Raw genomic sequence first — 19,524 nt, 5'->3', positions numbered from 1 at the left:
CAGCAATGGGACAGGAACGCCATCCTTGCTCTAATTTCAATTGAAAACAAAATACTGTCGAACATTGATGTAGGTGAAATTGTTACTGAGTTTGCAAATGTAGCAGCGCGAAATATTAAACTTAAAATTTAATAAACTCTTATGATAAATAAAAACAAAACTACGGCAATCATTATTTATTTATAAATTATTATTACGGCTTTTAGCAATAGAAACCATTATAATACAAAAAAAGCATTCACATGGGCACAAGCAGAATTATTTTGGATTTTTGTCTAAAAGTTGTAAGGGGAGGAGGACCCTGAATTGACTTTCTGCCAAGGGCGCCAAGTGACCACGCTACGGCTCTGATCTTACACAACATGTGTATTGCGTATGGAATGGAAGAGCCAAGTTCTGATTAAAAAAGGTAGATGGCTAACAGTTAAATTCATGGTTTTCTTTGTTAAATATATCACATACTAGTTCATCACAAAATTCCTGTAATTATACTAATTAGACTAACTAAAACTAGAGCAACTAAACAATACTAACTAAAACTAAACTAATAAATTCATGGAAACACTAAACTATACTAACTAAAACATCATTTGATTTAAATAAACTATACTAACTAAACTAAACTAACTAACAAACGAAAAAACTAATACTACTTAGAAATATTTTTCAATAATTCTGTTGCTTTTTCTATGGCGCTTGTGGCATTCCTCAGGGCCTCTGTCTGTTGCTTTTGGGCCTCAATGCTCTGCCGCATGAGGTCTATCATTTGTTGATTTTGCCGCAACACCTCCTCCGTGTTTTTACGCTTAACGTGTCTTTTTCGCGCCGGTGGAGGTGCTGCGGCCCGCTCTTCAGACAGATCTTTGTCCGGCTGTTGGTTGTTGCTTTCGTCGCAGTCGTTGTTGTTGCTGTCGTTGTTGCTATCGTTGTTGCTGGTAGCTGTTACCGTTGGCATGCCGTAAGAATGACCCCAGTTGCCCGCTATTGTAGCCTTCAGGTTGGTGAGGCTGGCTACCCTTTCCTCGATGTCGTTCAAGGGCTTTTGACGGAAAAGACCGCCACCAGTCGCCAACAACGATGCCCGATTCTGGCGCAGCTTTTTTTTACGGCGCATTTGTAGGCGAACCACACCTGTAAAACAGAAAGGGAATATTAAAAAAAAATGAAGAAAATTATGTTGCACTAGTAAACTTGCCCTCTTCCACGTTGCACCCGTTCTAATTGACGATCCAAGGGCGTTGAGATGTTGGGCCACTTCCTCCCAGAATGCGGTCTGGTCTCCCTTATACATTCCCCGCGCTATGTCGGGGACATCTTCCAGCTTTTCTACCAAGTGCTGGTATTGCACCTTGGATGTGCGTGGCTCCTTGGTAGTCCTAAAAATATTAAGTGTTATGAGTGACAACATACAATTATACATATGTAATTATATGCTTTTGAATGTCGAAGAAGTTACTGACGTTCGGTGCTATTGAACGTAAACCTGATGTCCCTTCCTGTGCGCCGGGTCATTCTGCGGTTACCATTCAACAACAGAGGTAGTAACAACAACAGTACTTTCTTGAGCAGAAACAACAGTACGATATACTGGAATCTCGCCAGCCACCAGCAAACATATATAAATTTTATGTTACGCACATACCAGCCAAACATGTTAGACATGACGATGCAACACCGACGTTGGTCACACATTCCAACGGTCCACTCATTCGCTCCACCACGGAAGTCAGGCAAACACAGGATACTCGTGTTACCAGCCTGATCTACAACGAAGGGTCGCCACCATGGTAACAACGATTGTGAGGTCGCCACCACGGTAGCAACGTTCAACGGTACAGCGTGAGGTCGCCATCGTAGCAAGTGATAGCACAACCCCAAAACCGGAAGACAGCCCTCAGGAACGAACGAAGGAACCACCGGAAAGTCGATGGCGCGATCTACGGATGACGACATCGAGGGACCGCGATTGGCTGAAAGGTAAAATGCTGAGTGCGTAGGAAAGTTATTATAAATTAGGGCCAGATAGGGAACAAGCTTTAGTCTTTAGGCTACAGTCGCAAGCAAAGGTGTCTCTCATATAAATTAAAAAGAAAAATAAAATAAAACATTATTTCTTTTGTTAGTAATCGACCACGAATTACATAACTTGTACATGCATGGCGTCAATCATACTTTGAAATTTTTATTCATTTGTTTTTTCCGATAGTTTCCGAAGTAAAATACTTACATTTTGGTTCGAACTGCAACTGAACAATATTCACACGTTTTACAACTGGCGCCTTTCCGTGACGAAAAGCTAAAGGAAACCTGTTTGACAGTTTCGGCTTTCCGTTTGTGTATAAAGATCCAAATCACAAGCAAATGAAAAAAAAAATCTTAACACGATGAACAAAGTTATTGCTTACCTGAAGGATCAAAAAGACACTGAAGCAATAGCTGTGCAAAAATTTCAATTCAACAAAATAAAAACTGTTGAAGAAATGACGGAAGCTGAGAAACGATTTGGTGAAGATAAAGAATATTTTGAAAATGTTGTAAAGTGGTTGAAAATTGGACTGACCAAGTATGATGTAGAAAATCGACTCCATGAAACTTTAGATCTTGTTTTCGATCGTACATTTCTGTCGCAATGCAGGAATGAAGCGGCTTGGTGTAGCCAAAATATCTATGGCATGATGAAGCTTTTTAAAACTACTGTTGTAGCATTACATGCAGCTTGTATAAATACAGAGATAGAAGAATTTTTGACCAAAAAATTTAAATAAGCTAAAAACATAGTCCATATGCAAGGATTGTACATCTTACAGTAATACTATCATGTAACATGTACAATCCAAATACAACCACATAAAAATTTATGTTCATTTTTAGATGAATACAAAAATTATTGTTTGATAGCTGTATTATTTTAAAATTTATTGCTAGCTACTATGTTCTTGATGTTGAACTTTATAAATATGTAGTAATGTTGATGAGCATGGTTTTCTGAAAACTTCATACTGCTTCTCAAACCATGCCCCATGTATTATTATAGCAGTTGATGACTGCGATGCTTTCGAGTACTTCATGATAGTTTTGTTTTTCAACAGAAACCACTGATGTCTAGTTCCTTTTTTCGTTAATATGGACTTCTGTGTCTTCTCCTTTCGTTAGCACCATAGGATATTTGCTATCCATATTTTTGTGTTGATTTCGTTTCATGTTGTTGACTTCTGTTAATCTGTTAATAACCTGTTCCAATTCTCTATAACCACATTTCAAGAGATGTTTAATTTGTGTTGTGTACTCGTTAGTGGCATTTATTCAACTGACTGTACGCACATTACGGGTGACCGTATGATGCGTGTGCTGCGTTATCAATACTTACATACTAATTACAATCTTAACCTAGTTTATACTTATGAACTAATTTCTTAACTCTACATTCTCCCTGCTAAACTATTGTTCTTATTTGGGATATTTTTTCCTAGGTTGTCCCTTTAGTCGCTCAGATCTTCGAATGGGCGGTGAGGAAGATTCGCTTCTGGCTCGTTTTCTACTCGGTTTTGGTTCTAGTTTTACTTTATCTGATATTTCCTTTTCTTCTTCATATTTTGTTGTTTGCGGTTGGGCCAAGATTATTGGTTCGTAATTAGAATTCTTTTTCAATTGGTTGATGTGTACTGTTACGATGTAACCGTGCCGATGAACCGCATGGTAGCGGTTATAGCAGGACAATGGTAGGGAAACATAAACAAGCCATGACAGGATAGGGTAGGATGTAGGCACCTTGGCTGTCAAAGTGACAAAATAGGAATTTCGAACATGATCGAAAGGGCAATGATCGGAGCGAAGCGAGAGCGCAACGGCCATCGCGGGAAAAAAGGGATATAAGGAGCGTGCGTAGGGCAAACGGCCTCTGCGCATTATAAACCGTCCAAGTACCGCGTTTTTAAAAAACCCGCCACAGAGTCAAATAAAAGTGTTATACGAATTATAACGTATTGATTGTAGCGTCGTTATTTAAACGGTAAATCACGGGCGTAGAGAGTTGCGTTTGCAACATGTACCATTCTAATATTTCCATTAATGTTTACCAAATATCGTAAAATACTAAGTTTTTTGTAAATAGTAACCGGAATCCATCTAAATAATGCCTTAAAATGATTTCTATATAGGGCTTTTTCTCCTTCTTTAAATTCTACCGTCTTTGTCATATACGACGTATTAAATACGTTAGGTTTACTAAATTGCTTTTTCATTGGTGATTTTTTAAGAGGTGTCGCTCCCGTTTTAGGTTTCATTGAATTCATTATAGTGGTGGGTACATAACTAAATATTTGTGAGGCTGGCGTGACTTTTGTTACAGTACACGGTGTGTTCCTATAATTTGTTAAAAATCTATTGATTTTCCTAGTTAGGGATAGATGTTTTACTTCCTCATCAATCATACATTTTTTGATGACTTCCTTTACTGTTCTAACAGCTCTTTCCGCTAACCCGTTTGATTGTGGGTGGTATGGGGGTGATTTCGATACCTTTATACCTCTCACGTTTAGAAAATTTTCAATAGCAACCGAATTAAAGGGTGGACCATTATCGGTCACGATTTCCTGAGGCAATCCAAAACATGCAAAAAAGTTTTCTAGGTTTTCTATGATATCGGACGCCCGCGAAAGATTTAATAGTCTAACGTCTATATATTTTGAAAAAGCATCTACTATTATGAGTAAGGTACGGCTTTCTATATAAAAAAGATCCAAATGTACCCTCTGGAAAGGCCCTTCTACGCTTGGCCATTTAGTTGCTACCACTTCTTTTGGCACTATTTGACGTAACTGGCGTACTTTGCACGATTTTACAAATTCTGTTAAATCCTTGTCCATGGTTTTCCACCACACGTGCTGCCGTGCGTTCATTTTCATTTTTACTATACCCTCATGATATTGGTGTAAGTTTGTTAGCGTCAGACTTTTTAGGCTTTCCGGTACTACTATCCTATCGTTAAAACATAAAATTCCGTCTTCTAATCCAAAATGCGTTTTGAGTTTAAAGAATGGTTTTAAACTATAGTCCGGTTCATGCGTCCAGCCGCCTTTTACTCTTTCATATAATGTTTTAATCAAAGGGTCTTCCTGCTGATTGTAACGTATTCTAACATCATTTAATAGCCCACTTTCTTCAACCGCCTTTATTCCTAACTGAATATTTTCAACACTTGGTGCTTCCACTAGCGGAAGCCTTGACATAGCATCTGCGTTGCTCATCATTGTACCTGGTCTTTGTTCAATAACATAATCGTAATTTGAAAGGTTCAAGGCCCATCTTTGTAAACGAGCCATTGCGATCGAAGAAGTTCCTCTGGTTGGGTTGAAAATTTCTTTAACTCCGCTATTATCGGTTACTAACTTAAACTTGAACCCAAATATATATTTATGAAATTTGTTTACCCCGAACATTACGGCTAACGCTTCCTTATGTACGTGAGCATAATTTTTTTGCGCTTCTGTAAGTGTAGCTGAGGCAAATGCGATAGGCTTTTCTATTTTGTTTATGACGTGAGACAACACCGCTCCCACTCCATATGGACTAGCGTCCACAGCTAACACTATTGGTTTACTGGGGTCATAAGGTTCTAAGACTTTATGATTTATTAACATTTGTTTTGTTTCTTGAAAAACTTCCTCACATTTATTATCCCAATTAAATTTTGTATTCTTTTTAAGTAACGCATGTAACGGATAAAGTTGAGCTGACAAGTTGGGTAGGAATCTACGGTAGAAATTTAATAATCCCAAAAATGCTTGTAGTTCATTTACGTTTCACGGGCTTGCCACTTCCGCTATCGCCTTAACCTTATCTAGATTTGGTTTTATGCCGCTTGCCGAGATATTGTATCCGAGGTAATCAATACTAGATGTTGGAACCTTGTAAAGGAAGGAAGATCAGGTCCCAACGACCTGTCAAAAGATAGGAGAAAATAGGGATGTCAGGAGAAGAAGAAACTAGGATGGAAGAAAAACTGGTATAAAATCCGCAGGATGCGCCTACGGAGGGTCTCTTTTAATACGCACGCGAATAAAGACCAATTTTTTGGCGCACTATAGAGCGGTGATTGGCAAAAAAAGTCTTTTAGTTAGAAAATTACCCGAAAATTTCTAACATTCCAAAAAATTGGATCGAATAGCGCAATCGGTTCGATTCGAATCAAGTTGTGTCGTCTCATTATCGTTCAGTTTCGTGCGCGCGTCTGATTTTCCACGACCGTCGGGTAACCGTTTCGCGAATCGAAGTTAGTAAATTACGCGCGCGGTATCGTGTGACGAGTGAAAGTGACCAGCATGGATCAGCACACGCACGCGATGGAAGGGTCGGAAACCGCCACTGGAGGGACGAGTCGAGTCTCGGCACGCGAGGATATGCCTAGCGGCCCCAGCGGAGCACCGTCCACCCCGAGAACAGTACGCGAACATGACCTCCCGTCGGAAGTAAGCACTCCGTGGTATCACACTGTGGCGATAGACACAATACCACAAACGCGGGTGCAAAGTAAGGCGGGACACACTCATCGCCGTTATTCTCAACCGTCGGAAGAAAACACCGAGAGGATCATCCCTGATGCAGGAGACGCGATACCTCGCGAACCGGTGCGGAGTAAGACGGGTGAGTCGTATCGTAACGAGGCGAGGCAAGGTGATGCGTGGGCTGAGTCGGAGACGGCGCGGATGGCGTACGACGAACGACGCCAGAGAAAACGCGAGCTCGAACGCGAAATTAGGGCGATAGAAGAGGCTGACCGGCAAGACCGCATGTTGGCCATAGAACGCGGCACACGTGGAACGCGCGAGCCGGAGTTCGACGAGTGGGTGCGCAACATGGAGGATTCCATGCGGCACGTCGCCAGGGAAGATGGCACAGAGAGAGGTCAAAACCCTAGGGTCATCAGTGGTGACCTCCACGACACGCACACCACTAACCATCAGCGCGCGACATATCTGGAGCGCGCGACACGCTCAGCTGATGCGGCGCGTCCGGTGTATGCGACACGTTCGGCTTATGCAACGCATTCTGGATACGCTGCTCAGCCGGGATACACGCATCATGCGACATATCCCGAGTACGCATGTCGCGCAGCACATCCGACCTACTTAGGTCGTGCGACACGTTTGGGTGACGCACCACGCATCGATAATGCTACACATCCGGGATACAACACACACTTGAACTACACTACACCTAATCATCACACTACACTACACAGCACAACACTTAACCAAAGCCAGATAGCGGCTCGCTAGCCGATCAAGCGGGATTTGCCGACCTTCTCCGGAGATGTCGAATCGTGGCCGATTTTTATAGCCGCATTTCATCGGACCACCGCCACTTGCGGCTACACGGAGGACGAAAACGTCATGCGATTGCAGCACGCTTTAAAGGGAGTGGCTCTAGAAATGGTCGGACACCTTTTGGCTTTCCCGGGCGGGCTGGACGAAGCGATGTCAACGCTTCAAGCTCGCTTTGGACGACCCGATTTGATCGTAGAAGCGACCATAAACAAGATCAGGAGCATGCCACCTCCTAAGATTGAGAAAATGACCACGCTAGTGGAATTTGGATTGGCGGTGAAGAGGTTGGTTGCTGCGGTGAAGGCGTCCGGTCTTCATGCGTACATGTACGATGTAGCGTTGCTGAAGGAGCTGGTGCGGAAGCTGCCTCCAGTTACTTGTATCGAGTGGGCAAGAACGAGGAAAATGCTCCCGGAAGTGAGTTTGTTTGAGTTTGGTCGGTGGATTGGAGAGTTGGCGGATGACCTGTGTGCTGTCATTGACATGGCGCCCGCAACCGGAGCCGGTGAAGTGGATCGTAGAAAACCGGAAACTACGCTACAGTCGAACAAAACCCAGTCTCTGCGGTTCCAGCCTCATAGACCCCAACCTGCTCGTCCGCAACCAGGGCAACCTACCGGTACGGGTCGCGCTCACCCGGCTTACCTTAACGCGACCACAGTTCAGGGGGTAAGTTGCAGTGTTACAGATCCAGAAGAAGACATTCCAGCCGCGGTGCCAGCATGTGTTTTGTGCGACAAGAGTTGCAAGTCGCTGGACCGCTGCGATAAGTTCCGGAAAACCTCAGTGGCCGCAAGGAGAGCTTTTGTGAACGAAAGAAAGATATGCCGGAAATGTCTTTCTCACCATGGTGGTAGGTGCCGTGTGACGACGTCGTGCGGTGTCGACGGGTGTGGGGTTCAACACCACCGGCTGCTTCATATGGAGGAGCGAAACCCGAACAGCCCTACCTCGTACAATAGACGCACCGAGTCAGGTAACGCCTCGAACACTGGCGTAGTTAGTCTTCTCGCACATACAGGAACGACAGAAGGTGCCTTGCTGAAGTACGTCCCTGTAACCCTACACGGACCTGGTGGGCGTGTTGATACGTACGCCTTCTTCGATGACGGGTCCACTTCCACCTTTATGGACCACGGACTACTGGCTGAGTTGGGTGTATCTGGGACGCCTCACCCGTTGTGTCTGCAATGGACAGGAGACGTGTCCAGAGAGGAAGGCGATTCCGTTAGGTTGCCAGTGCAGATATCCGGTCGCGGCGCGTTTCCCACCGTGCATGAACTGGCCGAAGTACATACTGTGAAGGAACTTGCACTTCCGGCGCAGTCGGTCGACGTCATCCGTCTTTCTGCAAGTTTTCCCAACTTAAAGGGACTACCGCTGTATTCGTACGAGCATGCTGTGCCTCGTGTACTGATTGGTGTGGACAATTGTCATCTGAGCCAATCGCTGAAGACCGCGGAGGGTAAATGCGACGAACCGGTCGCGTCGAAAACCCGTCTAGGTTGGGTCGTTTACGCTCCTTGTCCGGTACCAGCAAGACATATGCAAAGCTTCCACGTCTGCACGTGCGGTGGCTCATCCGATGATCGTCTAACCGCCATCGTGAAGGAGTATTTCACTCTCGAATCCATCGGTATCGACAAATCGAGCAAAGTGTTGGAGTCGAAAGACAATGAACGAGCACTAGCCATATTGGAACGAGAAACAAAGTTCAAGGATGATCACTACGAGACCGGGCTACTATGGCGATACGACGCCCTCGATCTGCCCTGCAATAAGGCCGCTGCAATGAAGCGGTACGTATGCCTAAAACAAAAGATGAGAAAAGATCGCGTTTTAGCCGAAGCCGTGAATGCAAAAATGAGGGAATACTTATCGAAGGGCTATATCAAGAAGCTGTCCGACACTGCTGCAATCCCACGACGGAAGAACGATTGGTTCCTTCCTATCTTCCCGGTGACCAACCCAAATAAGCCCGGAAAGATTAGGATGGTTTTCGATGCGGCGGCTAAGGTGAGAGGAGTGAGTTTAAACTCCAATCTTCTTTCCGGACCCGACTTGCTGGCGGGACTGCTTTCGGTCCTCTTAAAGTTTCGGGAGAATCGTGTCGCCGTAGCAGGAGATATTAGGGAAATGTTCCATCAAGTCGGCATCAAGGAAGCAGACCAGCGGTGCCAGATGATACTGTGGGACGGCGATAACCCCGACAACGGGCCTGCAGTTTACGTGGTGACAGTGATGACATTTGGGGCCGCGTGTTCACCTAGCAGCGCGCAGTACGTAAAAAATCTGAACGCGAGAAGGTTTGCGGCAGAATATCCGCGGGCGGTCGAATGTATCGTACACGAACATTACGTCGACGATATGCTCGTCAGTGTAGAAACCGACGAGGAGGCAAAGGCGTTGGCGGACGCGGTTCGCTATATTCACTCGTGTGGCGGGTTTGAGATCAGGAACTGGATTTCAAACTCTCCATCGGTCGTCCAACATCTGCAGAAGGAATTCAGAGGAAAGGAGAACATCAACACCAGTTACGACCTGTCGACCGAGAAAGTGCTAGGAATGTGGTGGGACACGGCGTCCGACACTTTAACCTTCCGTTTATCCCCGAAGCACGACGAGGATCTGCTATCCGGTCGGAAGGCGGCTACCAAGCGCGAGATCCTGCGTACGCTGATGAGCATTTATGACCCGTTGGGACTGCTTGGGCACTTCTTGATGTATTTGAAGGTGCTGCTGCAAGAAGTCTGGCGCGGCGGACTCGGATGGGACCAAAAGCTGGACGATGTATCCGAAACGAAATGGGCGGCGTGGCGGAGACTACTCCCGGAAGTAAAAACGGTGGTCATTCCACGGTGCTATCGACAGCTGACTTCGCCAGAGGCCAACGTGGAGCTACACATTTTCTGTGACGCGAGCGAGAATGGGACGGCGGCAGTCGCGTACTTCCGATTCGAGGAAAACGGCCAAATCGAGTGTGCCTTGGTAGGATCGAAAACGCGCGTGGCGCCGCTTAAATGTTTATCTATTCCCAGGCTAGAGCTACAAGCTGCAACAATCGGGGCGCGTTTGGCGAAAACGATCGTGGAAGGCCATAGAGTAGTAGTCAAGCGAACTACGTATTGGACTGACTCGATGAACGTGTTGAGCTGGCTGCATTCCGACCACAGGCGTTACACCCAATTCGTAGCGTTCAGGGTAGGGGAATTGCTCGAGAGTACCAACCCGGAGTAATGGCGCTGGGTACCGACGAAACTGAACGTGGCAGATGACGGGACGAAATGGACAAGCGCGCCGGACCTCACCGCACATGGGCGCTGGTTTCGCGCACCACCGTTTCTTTGGGAAACGGAGAACGCTTGGCCCGCTTCTAGTGCCATCGAAAAAGATACGCCGGCAGAACTCCGAAAGAATGTACACCATCATCGCATCGCGGAACCCCTCATTCGTTTCGAGCGGTTCTCTAAATGGAGCCGAGCGCTACGGTCTATGGCGTTCGTAATTCGATTTGTGGGTAATATTCGTCGGTTACTCAGAAGGGACCAAAAGGAGACAGGACAGCTGACACAGAACGAGCTATCGGAGGCTGAACGTATTCTCATCAAAAACGTTCAGCAAGGGAAGTATAGCCGAGAAATCGGCAACCTTCGTGAACAAAATCGGCAACCACATCCGTGGAAAAAGGGAGTCGATAAAAGTAGCGGACTTTACAAATTGTCGCCTATCCTGGACAATCACGGGATACTAAGAGTGGGGGGACGGTTAACAGAATGCGTAGGCATTAGTGAACCGTCACGCAATCCGATAATCCTCCCCAGAAACGAGTATGGAACGGATCTCATCATGCAGGAGTACCACGAGAGATACAAACATGGTAATCACGCCACCGTGTTGAGTGCATTGCGAGCGCGATACCACATCCCGAAGCTTCTGGGAGAATACCGGCGCGTAAGGAGTAGATGCCAGAAGTGTAAGGTTGTTGTTGTTGTTAAAGGTTTAAAGAGGTTTTGGACCACGGGGGTCACTTTCGCCTCTGATGGGAAGATGGATAGAGAAAAGAGGAAGAAGGAGGGGATGAAAGGTTGGGAGAATTTGAGATTTTTAGGTATCTCGCACCTTTTTACTTTGGAAATAGCATACTACTTGTAGTAGTAAAATCTATTCCTTAGTAAGTAGGGTTGTTATGGTAACCCAGACCATTTCTCTTGTAAGTGGCGACAGACTAGTGAACTAGTCGAATTCGTCCCAGGATTATCATTATTCCTCTCTGAAATTAAAAATATATACTTTTTAGAGTTGATTTGTATTAGATCTGTTTATACAGTTCAGTCTTTTTTAGGAATTTTAATAGTTTATTCTGCTCTGTAGGATTAGGTGATAAGATCTTGTCCAAATTATTGTCCAAGTGATAGTGATCTCTTTGTGTATCGTATCCGTAGCATTCAGTTAGGATATGTCGAACCGTGATATGCGTACCGCAATATTGACAAAGTGGAGGGGGTGATTTGGAAATAAGGTGACGATGTGTAATAGAGGTGTGACCAATGCGTAATCTCGATAGGACCTGTTGGTCTTTGCTATTTTCGAGGTCATCCCAGGGGTGCGTAGAGATTTTAATAAATCTTAGCAGCCCTGAATGATCCCCCAACCAGGCACTCTGCCATGATGCAAAAATTTCGCGTTTGGCCAGTTTTACAGCGTCTCTTCGAGATATGGGGTAGGTAATCAGATCACTTGAAAGCCGTCCTTCGTTAGCAAGTGAATCCGCTATTGTGTTGCCAGTGATTCCAATATGGCTCGGAATCCAGCAAAAAGTTATGTTGTTGATATGGGGTATTGTGTCTATTGTCTGTATGTGTGGGTCTTTTAAATGTCCTTGTTCTATTGCGGTTAGTACGCTGGCACTATCTGTGAATATAGCATTAGGTATTTCCGGGTTATAGCTTTCTTCTGCTGCTATTTGTATTCCAATCGCCTCAGCTGAAAATATAGATGTGTGGTCTGGGAGCTTTATTGCACATTTTGTGTTCGGGGAGTATATGCCACATCCTGCGAAGCTTGCACAGATAGAGCCGTCGGTGTATATTTTATGGTGCTTAGAAAATTTTTGGTTTATATGTTCTACAGTGGTTTGGTAAGTTTGTTGGCTGTTTAGTCTATTTAGTTTAAAAATAGTCCAATCTATGTTGGGTGGATTTCTAAACCAAGGACGATCAGACGCGCGAGAAAGGCTGATGATGTCCGGTAGGGTACAATTGGTGACGCTTTCGTACAATCGCTTGGCCCTTTCTACAAGAGAAGCACACTCCATGTCTTTTTCTAAATTTCTTAGCGCTGTTCCTACCAATCGGAGTGTTACTACGTGTATAAATGGAAGCATGCCGCTTTCGCAAATCAGTGATTTTAAAGGGCTTGTAACAAAAGCACCTGTCGCGCATCTTATCGCCGCATGGTAAACAGGGGAGATTGTTTTATCTAATCTGTCCAGTTCTAAACTCAAGAGTTCTATTCCAAATAAAATTTTTGGAACAATCCAGCAGTTTACTAAACGTAACAATATAGTTCGGGATGCTCTTACTTTATAAGATCCTAGCATTCTAAGCACGTTTATGTAAGATTTGATGGATGATTTAATATTTTTAAAATGTGCGGTGAATGATAGTTTAGAGTCCAAGGTAATTCCTAAAATTTTAGCTGTTGTGACATTTGGGATAGCCATTTTTTCTATGGTTATGAGCTTTAAATTTTTGGAATGTGCCAGTTTGCCAATACGAAGTATTTTACATTTTTCTGGTGCTATTTGGAATCCTGTAGTTTTGCACCATTTACTGAGTTTTTGCATGCATATTTGCAGATTTTTCCTGGTTTGACTGGATGATGATGTTGAAGAAATTAATACAATATCGTCAGCGTAAACTAATGGTGTTATGTTGCGTGGGAGGAAAGAGAACAACGATTCGATGCTGATTAGGAATAATGTAGGGGAAAGGATAGCACCTTGCGGGACTCCGTTAGCCAATGATTTAGTTTGGGATTGGATATCACCAATGCTCACAGCAAATGTACGGTTTTCTAAAAAATTCTTTATAAATATAGGGAGATTACCTTTGAAACCCCAACGGTCAAGTTGTTGAATTATGCCATGTCGCCATGTTAAATCATAAGCTTTGGCGAGGTCGATAACAGCGAGATCTATGTATTTATTATTGTCCCTCATTATTGTTAAGATGTTTTCTAGCTGAGCAAAATATGTTTCCGTACCATGTTCGCACCGAAATGCATGTTGGTTTTTGTGAAGGAGATTCCTTGTTTCTAATTCGAGACAAAGTCTTCTATTTACCATTCGTTCTAGGATTTTTGATATGCAGTTCAGTAATGAGATTGGTCGGTAACTATCTACTTTAAAGGGGGATTTGTGTGGTTTAAGGATGGGGATAATGTAGCTATTTTTCCAATGATCCGGAATATTTCCCGAATTCCAAATATTATTATATAATTTTAGAAGATATTGTAGTGCACTGTGGGGGAGGTGTTGAAGTAGAGGATAACCCATTTCATCTGGGCCAGCTGATTTGCCTTTACATTTTTTTAGAGCATATTGGAGTTCATTAATACTGAAGGGTTTATTGTACTTTTTAATTGATGATGTAATAAATGATGGTTTATTTTTTTCAGCATTTTTTTTGTGAGCTAGAAAAGACTTAGAATAGCTATTATCAGATGAAATCGATTGAAAGTGATCGGCGAAATTTTCTGCTATTAAGGGAGGGTCACTGATAGGATTCTGGGGATTAAGCAGGGTAGGGAAGTTTGAGTGTGATTTTTTACCATTTAGTATATTTGTTCGTCGCCACATTTCCTTAGAGGATATGGACGGGTCGATTTCCTGTACAAACTTCTCCCAGCTTTCTTGTTTAGCTTTCGCTATTGCTGTTCTAGCAAGTTTGTTTGCTTCTTTGTATTTTTGAATTAAGTCAGAACGATTGAGGTCAGTACAGTAAGTTTTTGCAGGTTTTCTGAGCTGTCTTAGGTATTTTCTTCTAACCTTTATAGCTTCAGCTACTTCTTTATTCCACCAAGGAACGTATTTTTTTGGAATAGTCCCGTTGGTTCGAGGTATACTTCGATAAGCAGCTTCAAGAATCAGTTCTTTGAGTCGCGACTCATTAACTGTTAGCATATTCCATGGGAAGCTATTTAGGATTCGTTGATATTCTGACCAATCCGACTCTTCATACTTCCATCGAGGGCGGAAAGAGGGATGGTTAGAAATTGGGTTAAAGAGGCTATGGTTTATTATTAGTGGGAAATGATCACTTCCGAAAAGATCCTTCTCTGATGTGATGTTGAAATTTGCTGCTATAGTGGAGGATATTGAACAGTGATCAATTGAGCTGGCTTGTCCAGAAGATGGGTCTATACGAGTTGGGAATTTGTGATATAGGGTATGAATTTGGTTATTTTCAAGGGTATTACAAATCTCTGTGCCTCGTTTGTTTGTTTGAAAACATCCCCATTCAGAGCACTGTGCGTTATAATCTCCTACAATAAGGATTGGGTGAGGAATGTTTGTGAGGATTTTATTTAGCTCAGTTTCTACATCCATGTTATTATTAGGCGATAGATATATGCAGAGAACATGTAATTCTATGGGACTTTTTATGTGTATGCATAGTGCCGGAAAATTTGCTTTGATGGTTATGCTATTGTAAGGTAAATTTTTCTGAATCCCTATACAGATGCTGTGCGCAGTAGTAACGGAATTACTAGCAACCCAGTCATAGTTGTTTAAAGGAGCTCTGGCAAGGAGAGTGGGATTTGTGTAGGCTTCTTGCAGTGTAATTATTTTAGGTTCGTGTTTATTTATCAGTATTTTTAGTTCGTTGAGGTTGTTGGAAAAACTACGAATATTCCAATTCAAGATCAATTTTTGCATGTGTTGTGGTTTTGTATTATCAATTTGTGGTTGAGAATCCACAATGGCATTTGAAAGTGGTTTCTTTTACACGGCTTAAACTTTTGAATTGGATACTATGTGGATTATTTTCGATTTCCCTTTTTTATCTTTTTCACAGTTACATCTTCACTAGATGAGGACAGTGGGTGTTTGAATATAACTGGTTTGTTGGTGGTTGTGTCATCAGTGTTTACCGTTGAAGTTTCGTCCATATCTGAGTCCGAAACGATGTAATTTTGTTCTGTTTTGTTTTGTTTCTTTGTCAGTTTGTCTATTGTATTAGTGAGCGAGTTTATTTGTTCCTTTAGCATATTGACTGTTTGGGTAAGGTTCTCGATAATTTTGTCCTTTGGGTCTATATTTTGGGCTGCGGCTATTCTTTGTTGTGCGAAACTGTTTATGGTTTGGCTATGTGTCATCTGTTCAAAAGCTATTCTCGCGTCTCGGAAAGAGTAGTTGTTGTCCACTTTTATTTTTATAATTTCCGCTTCCTTGGTGAATTGAGGGCATTTTTTATCAAAACTATTATGATTACCGTTACAGTTGGTACAGTTAGGTGAGGCGTCACATGGCCCGTGGGATAATTTTCCACACGTTGCACAAATTTCAACACTTTTGCAATTTTTTGTCGTGTGTCCGAATTTTAAGCACTTATTACAGCGCATAGGGCGCGGGTAATAAACTCTGGTTTTGATTCTCTCCATTCCAATGAAAATGTACTCTGGTATTTGTGTAGCCTGCATTGTTACAACGTATGAGTTGGTCGGGATCGTTTGACCGTTTGTTTTTTTTGCAAATCGGTAAATATCGGTTATTTTGTCGGCTGCTAGGTGTTCTTTTATTTCTTGGAGGTCCATGGTACTTATTGTGTTGCAAGTGAAAACGAATTTTACTGAGTTTAGGGTCGGATGTGGTGTAATGGTTACTGTATCGCCGTTTATGAGCGAGGTGATTTTTTGGAGTTCGTGGAAATTTTTTTCTGACCTGGTTTCGATGAGGAAGTTTCTGTCATCGATTTGTCGTCCCTGTTCTACCTTACCGATTGCTCGCTTGATCGTATCGCTGAGAATCCATGGGTTTTTGGGTAGCTGTTTACCTTCTGCGGCGCGAAGAGTTAAGAACCGTTTTTCCCCGAATTCATTATTTCTGTCTAGGTATAAGAAGTGTAAGGTGGACAACGCATTCCCGGAGCCACCTATGGGGTCTATGATACCTTCCACTAGTTTTTTTATATGGACTTTGACGTTTCGCGGCTTATTTGCTGCATGTTTTCCATACAAACCGCTCAGCAAAATAAGCCTGCGTATTTCAGATTAGAAAATCTTTCTAATGTTAGTTTCGATCAGCTGCTCGACAAATGTCAAAACAAAGCCTTTTTCTAGCAGGTCTAAAACAGGTTAGGCCATATTTGATTCGGCTGAATGTTGATTGAATTTGGATTTAAAACAACAATGAAATTACATGAGTTTAATTATGTTCAGCTTTTTATGAAAAATAATACAAATTTTTACTTGTGCTATTCCTTTATTTCGAACTACATTTCGACGCTGTAATTCCTGTTTCGTCAAAACGCGGTTCTACCAAACTGCAGCCTAATGTGATTCTATATGTCAAAATGCTAGGTCCTTGAGGAATCCTTGCATGATGATATTACCTGTCAACAATTTCCCGCTCGATTCTGCTCGATGTTTTGACAGATCCGGGCTAAAAATTTTAGCTTTCTAACTTAAGGTATCATAGACCCCTATGATGGGTAACCTACCGCCGGAGTTGGTCGGTGTGCTTTTTCGTTCACAGGGATCGACTATTTCGGGCCGTTCTTGGTAGCAGTCGGTCGCAGGGTAGAGAAGCGGTGGGGAGTGATCTTTACCTGTCTTACTTCCAGAGCCGTGCATTTGGAGATAGCTGCTTCCCTAAACACCGCCTCTTGCATATTGGCGATACGACGGTTCATCGCAAGACGTGGAACGCCCCTCGAGATGGTCAGCGACAGAGGCACTAATTTCGTTGGGGCCTCGCGCGAGCTGGACGAAGCGCTACAGGAGGTTGATCGTGAAGCCTTGATGGCGGAATTTTGCGGACCGCGCATGAAATGGACCTTCAACCCACCTGGGGCACCTCACTTCGGCGGTTGCTGGGAGCGCTTGGTGCGCTCGGTGAAGAAGGTGCTGAACCAGTTCGTGTTTCCTAGGCGACCTACGGACGAAGTGATTATGTCAGCGTTTGCAGAGATCGAGCTCATCCTTAACTCGCGTCCACTCACTTACGTGCCCTTAGCTGACGAACTCGCCCAGCCCGTAACGCCGAACCTTCTACTACTCGGCAGCATAGATGGAAGCAAGCCGCCGGCCGAGTACCGTGAAGGTCCAGCGGCGATAAAATCTGCTTGGAGGATGGCGCAACACGCAGCGGATCTATTCTGGAAACGATGGGTAGCCGAGTACTTACCCACACTCACCCGCCGGACAAAGTGGTTTCAGCCAGTGCGACCGCTTAAAGTAGGAGACGTGGTGGTGGTCGCCGATAATAACCTTCCTAGGAACTGTTGGCCGAAAGGACGCGTGGTGACGGCGGTCGTTGCAAAGGACGGTCAGGTTAGGCAGGATACAGTAGAAACGGCGACCGGCACGTATATTAGGCCTGCACACAAGATAGCGCGTTTAGACGTCGAGGGAGAACTAACAAATCATAATAACTAATAGTAACTTACCACTAGGTGTAGGCGTCAAAAAAGAAAAAAAACAAAGGCACTAACAAAACAAGTACGATAGCGGCGATATGACAGGTCTTGAAAGGAAGTGAAGCACAGTCGCGTTTACACGAGTCGCGAGATAGGGTAATCGATGAAACGTTGCATGCGGCAACGATATGATCGAGCGTAACGAATCGATGAAACGTGACCGCGATAGGGGAACGTACACGACTGTGCCACACTTGGAGGGACAATGTTGGAACCTTATAAAGGAAGGAAGATCAGGTCCCAACGACCTGTCAAAAGATAGGAGAAAATAGGGATGTCAGGAGAAGAAGAAACTAGGATGGAAGAAAAACTGGTATAAAATCCGCAGGATGCGCCTACGGAGGGTCTCTTTTAATACGCACGCGAATAAAGACCAATTTTTTGGCGCACCATAGAGCGGTGATTGGCAAAAAAAAGTCTTTTAGTTAGAAAATTACCCGAAAATTTCTAACACTAGATTTAAAAAATTCCGATTTTTCTAAATTCAACTTTACTCTGTGCTTGTTTAGCCTATCTAGCACCAGAAAAAGATTGCGTTTACATTCTTTTGTCGTCGCTCCTCCTACTAGTATGTCGTCTATGTAGGCCATTCCTGGTGACCCCAACAGAATTTGATCTATTATTCCTTGAAAAATAGCTGGTGCCGAACTGATGCCAAATGGCATGCGTGTATAACGATATAATCCCTTGTGGGTATTGATTGTACATATTTCTTGTGAGGCTTGTGATAATGGTACTTGCAAATACGCGGCAGTCAAATCTAATTTGCAAAAATATTTCTACTTGGAAATTTTGGATAGTATGTCATCTACATGTGGTAAAGGGTAGTGTGTTGTGGATAACATTCTGTTCACGGTAACCTTGCCATCGAGGCAAACTCGAACTTTACCATTTTTCTTTTTAACTATAACAGCTGGACTTGCCCATTGTGACGTTTCGGTAGGAACTAATATTCCGTCTTTAACTAACTGATTCAAATCATTTTCAACTTCATCGATTAAGGAATTCGGTACGGTGTAAGCCTTATGGAAAATTGGTGTCGCATCTGGTTTAAGAATCAAATTGGCTACAAAACCGGTTATCATACTATTTTCACTATTATTCACAGTATTCGGGAATTGTTTTCTTATTACGTTTAGTATATTGTACTCTTGATTTGATTCTAGCGCATTGATTTGAAATACTCTTCGCCAGGTGGGAAACATCCAATCCAAGGCGTCTCTTCCTAACAAACAGTTTACTTTTCTTTGTGCCGGAATTACTGTAATTTGCAATACGCCTATTTTCCCGTCTTTAGTTCGTACTTTTACATTAAACTTTCCTAGTGGTCGTATTATTTGTCCGGTCGCAGATACATACGTAACGTACGTTTCTTCTAAAACGTGCTTGTGAAATTTTTTACGAAAAATTTCTTCTGGTATCACACTGGTACAGGCCCCACAATCAATCTCAAATTCTGGTCGTACATCTCTACAAAATAAGGATACTTTAATTGGTAA

General features: G+C 43.3%; 2 protein-coding genes across 2 annotated transcripts in view; both read left to right on the top strand.

The window, feature by feature from the left end:
- The window catches only part of LOC125769450 (ankyrin repeat and LEM domain-containing protein 1-like), a 361,429-nt gene that overhangs the window by 30,929 nt on the left and 310,976 nt on the right, over window positions 1–19,524 (top strand).
- LOC125769448 (uncharacterized) lies at window positions 7,431–10,562 on the top strand. Its single transcript, XM_049438182.1, has one exon. The coding sequence runs from the start codon at window positions 7,431–7,433 to the stop codon at window positions 10,560–10,562; it is 3,132 nt and encodes a 1,043-aa protein (XP_049294139.1).

Source organism: Anopheles funestus, chromosome 3RL (genome assembly GCF_943734845.2).
Source record: "Anopheles funestus chromosome 3RL, idAnoFuneDA-416_04, whole genome shotgun sequence".
Classification (NCBI taxonomy): Eukaryota; Metazoa; Arthropoda; class Insecta; order Diptera; family Culicidae; genus Anopheles; species Anopheles funestus.
The sequence above is the reverse complement of the archived record's forward strand: the minus strand, read 5'-3'. Positions and strand labels throughout refer to the sequence as shown.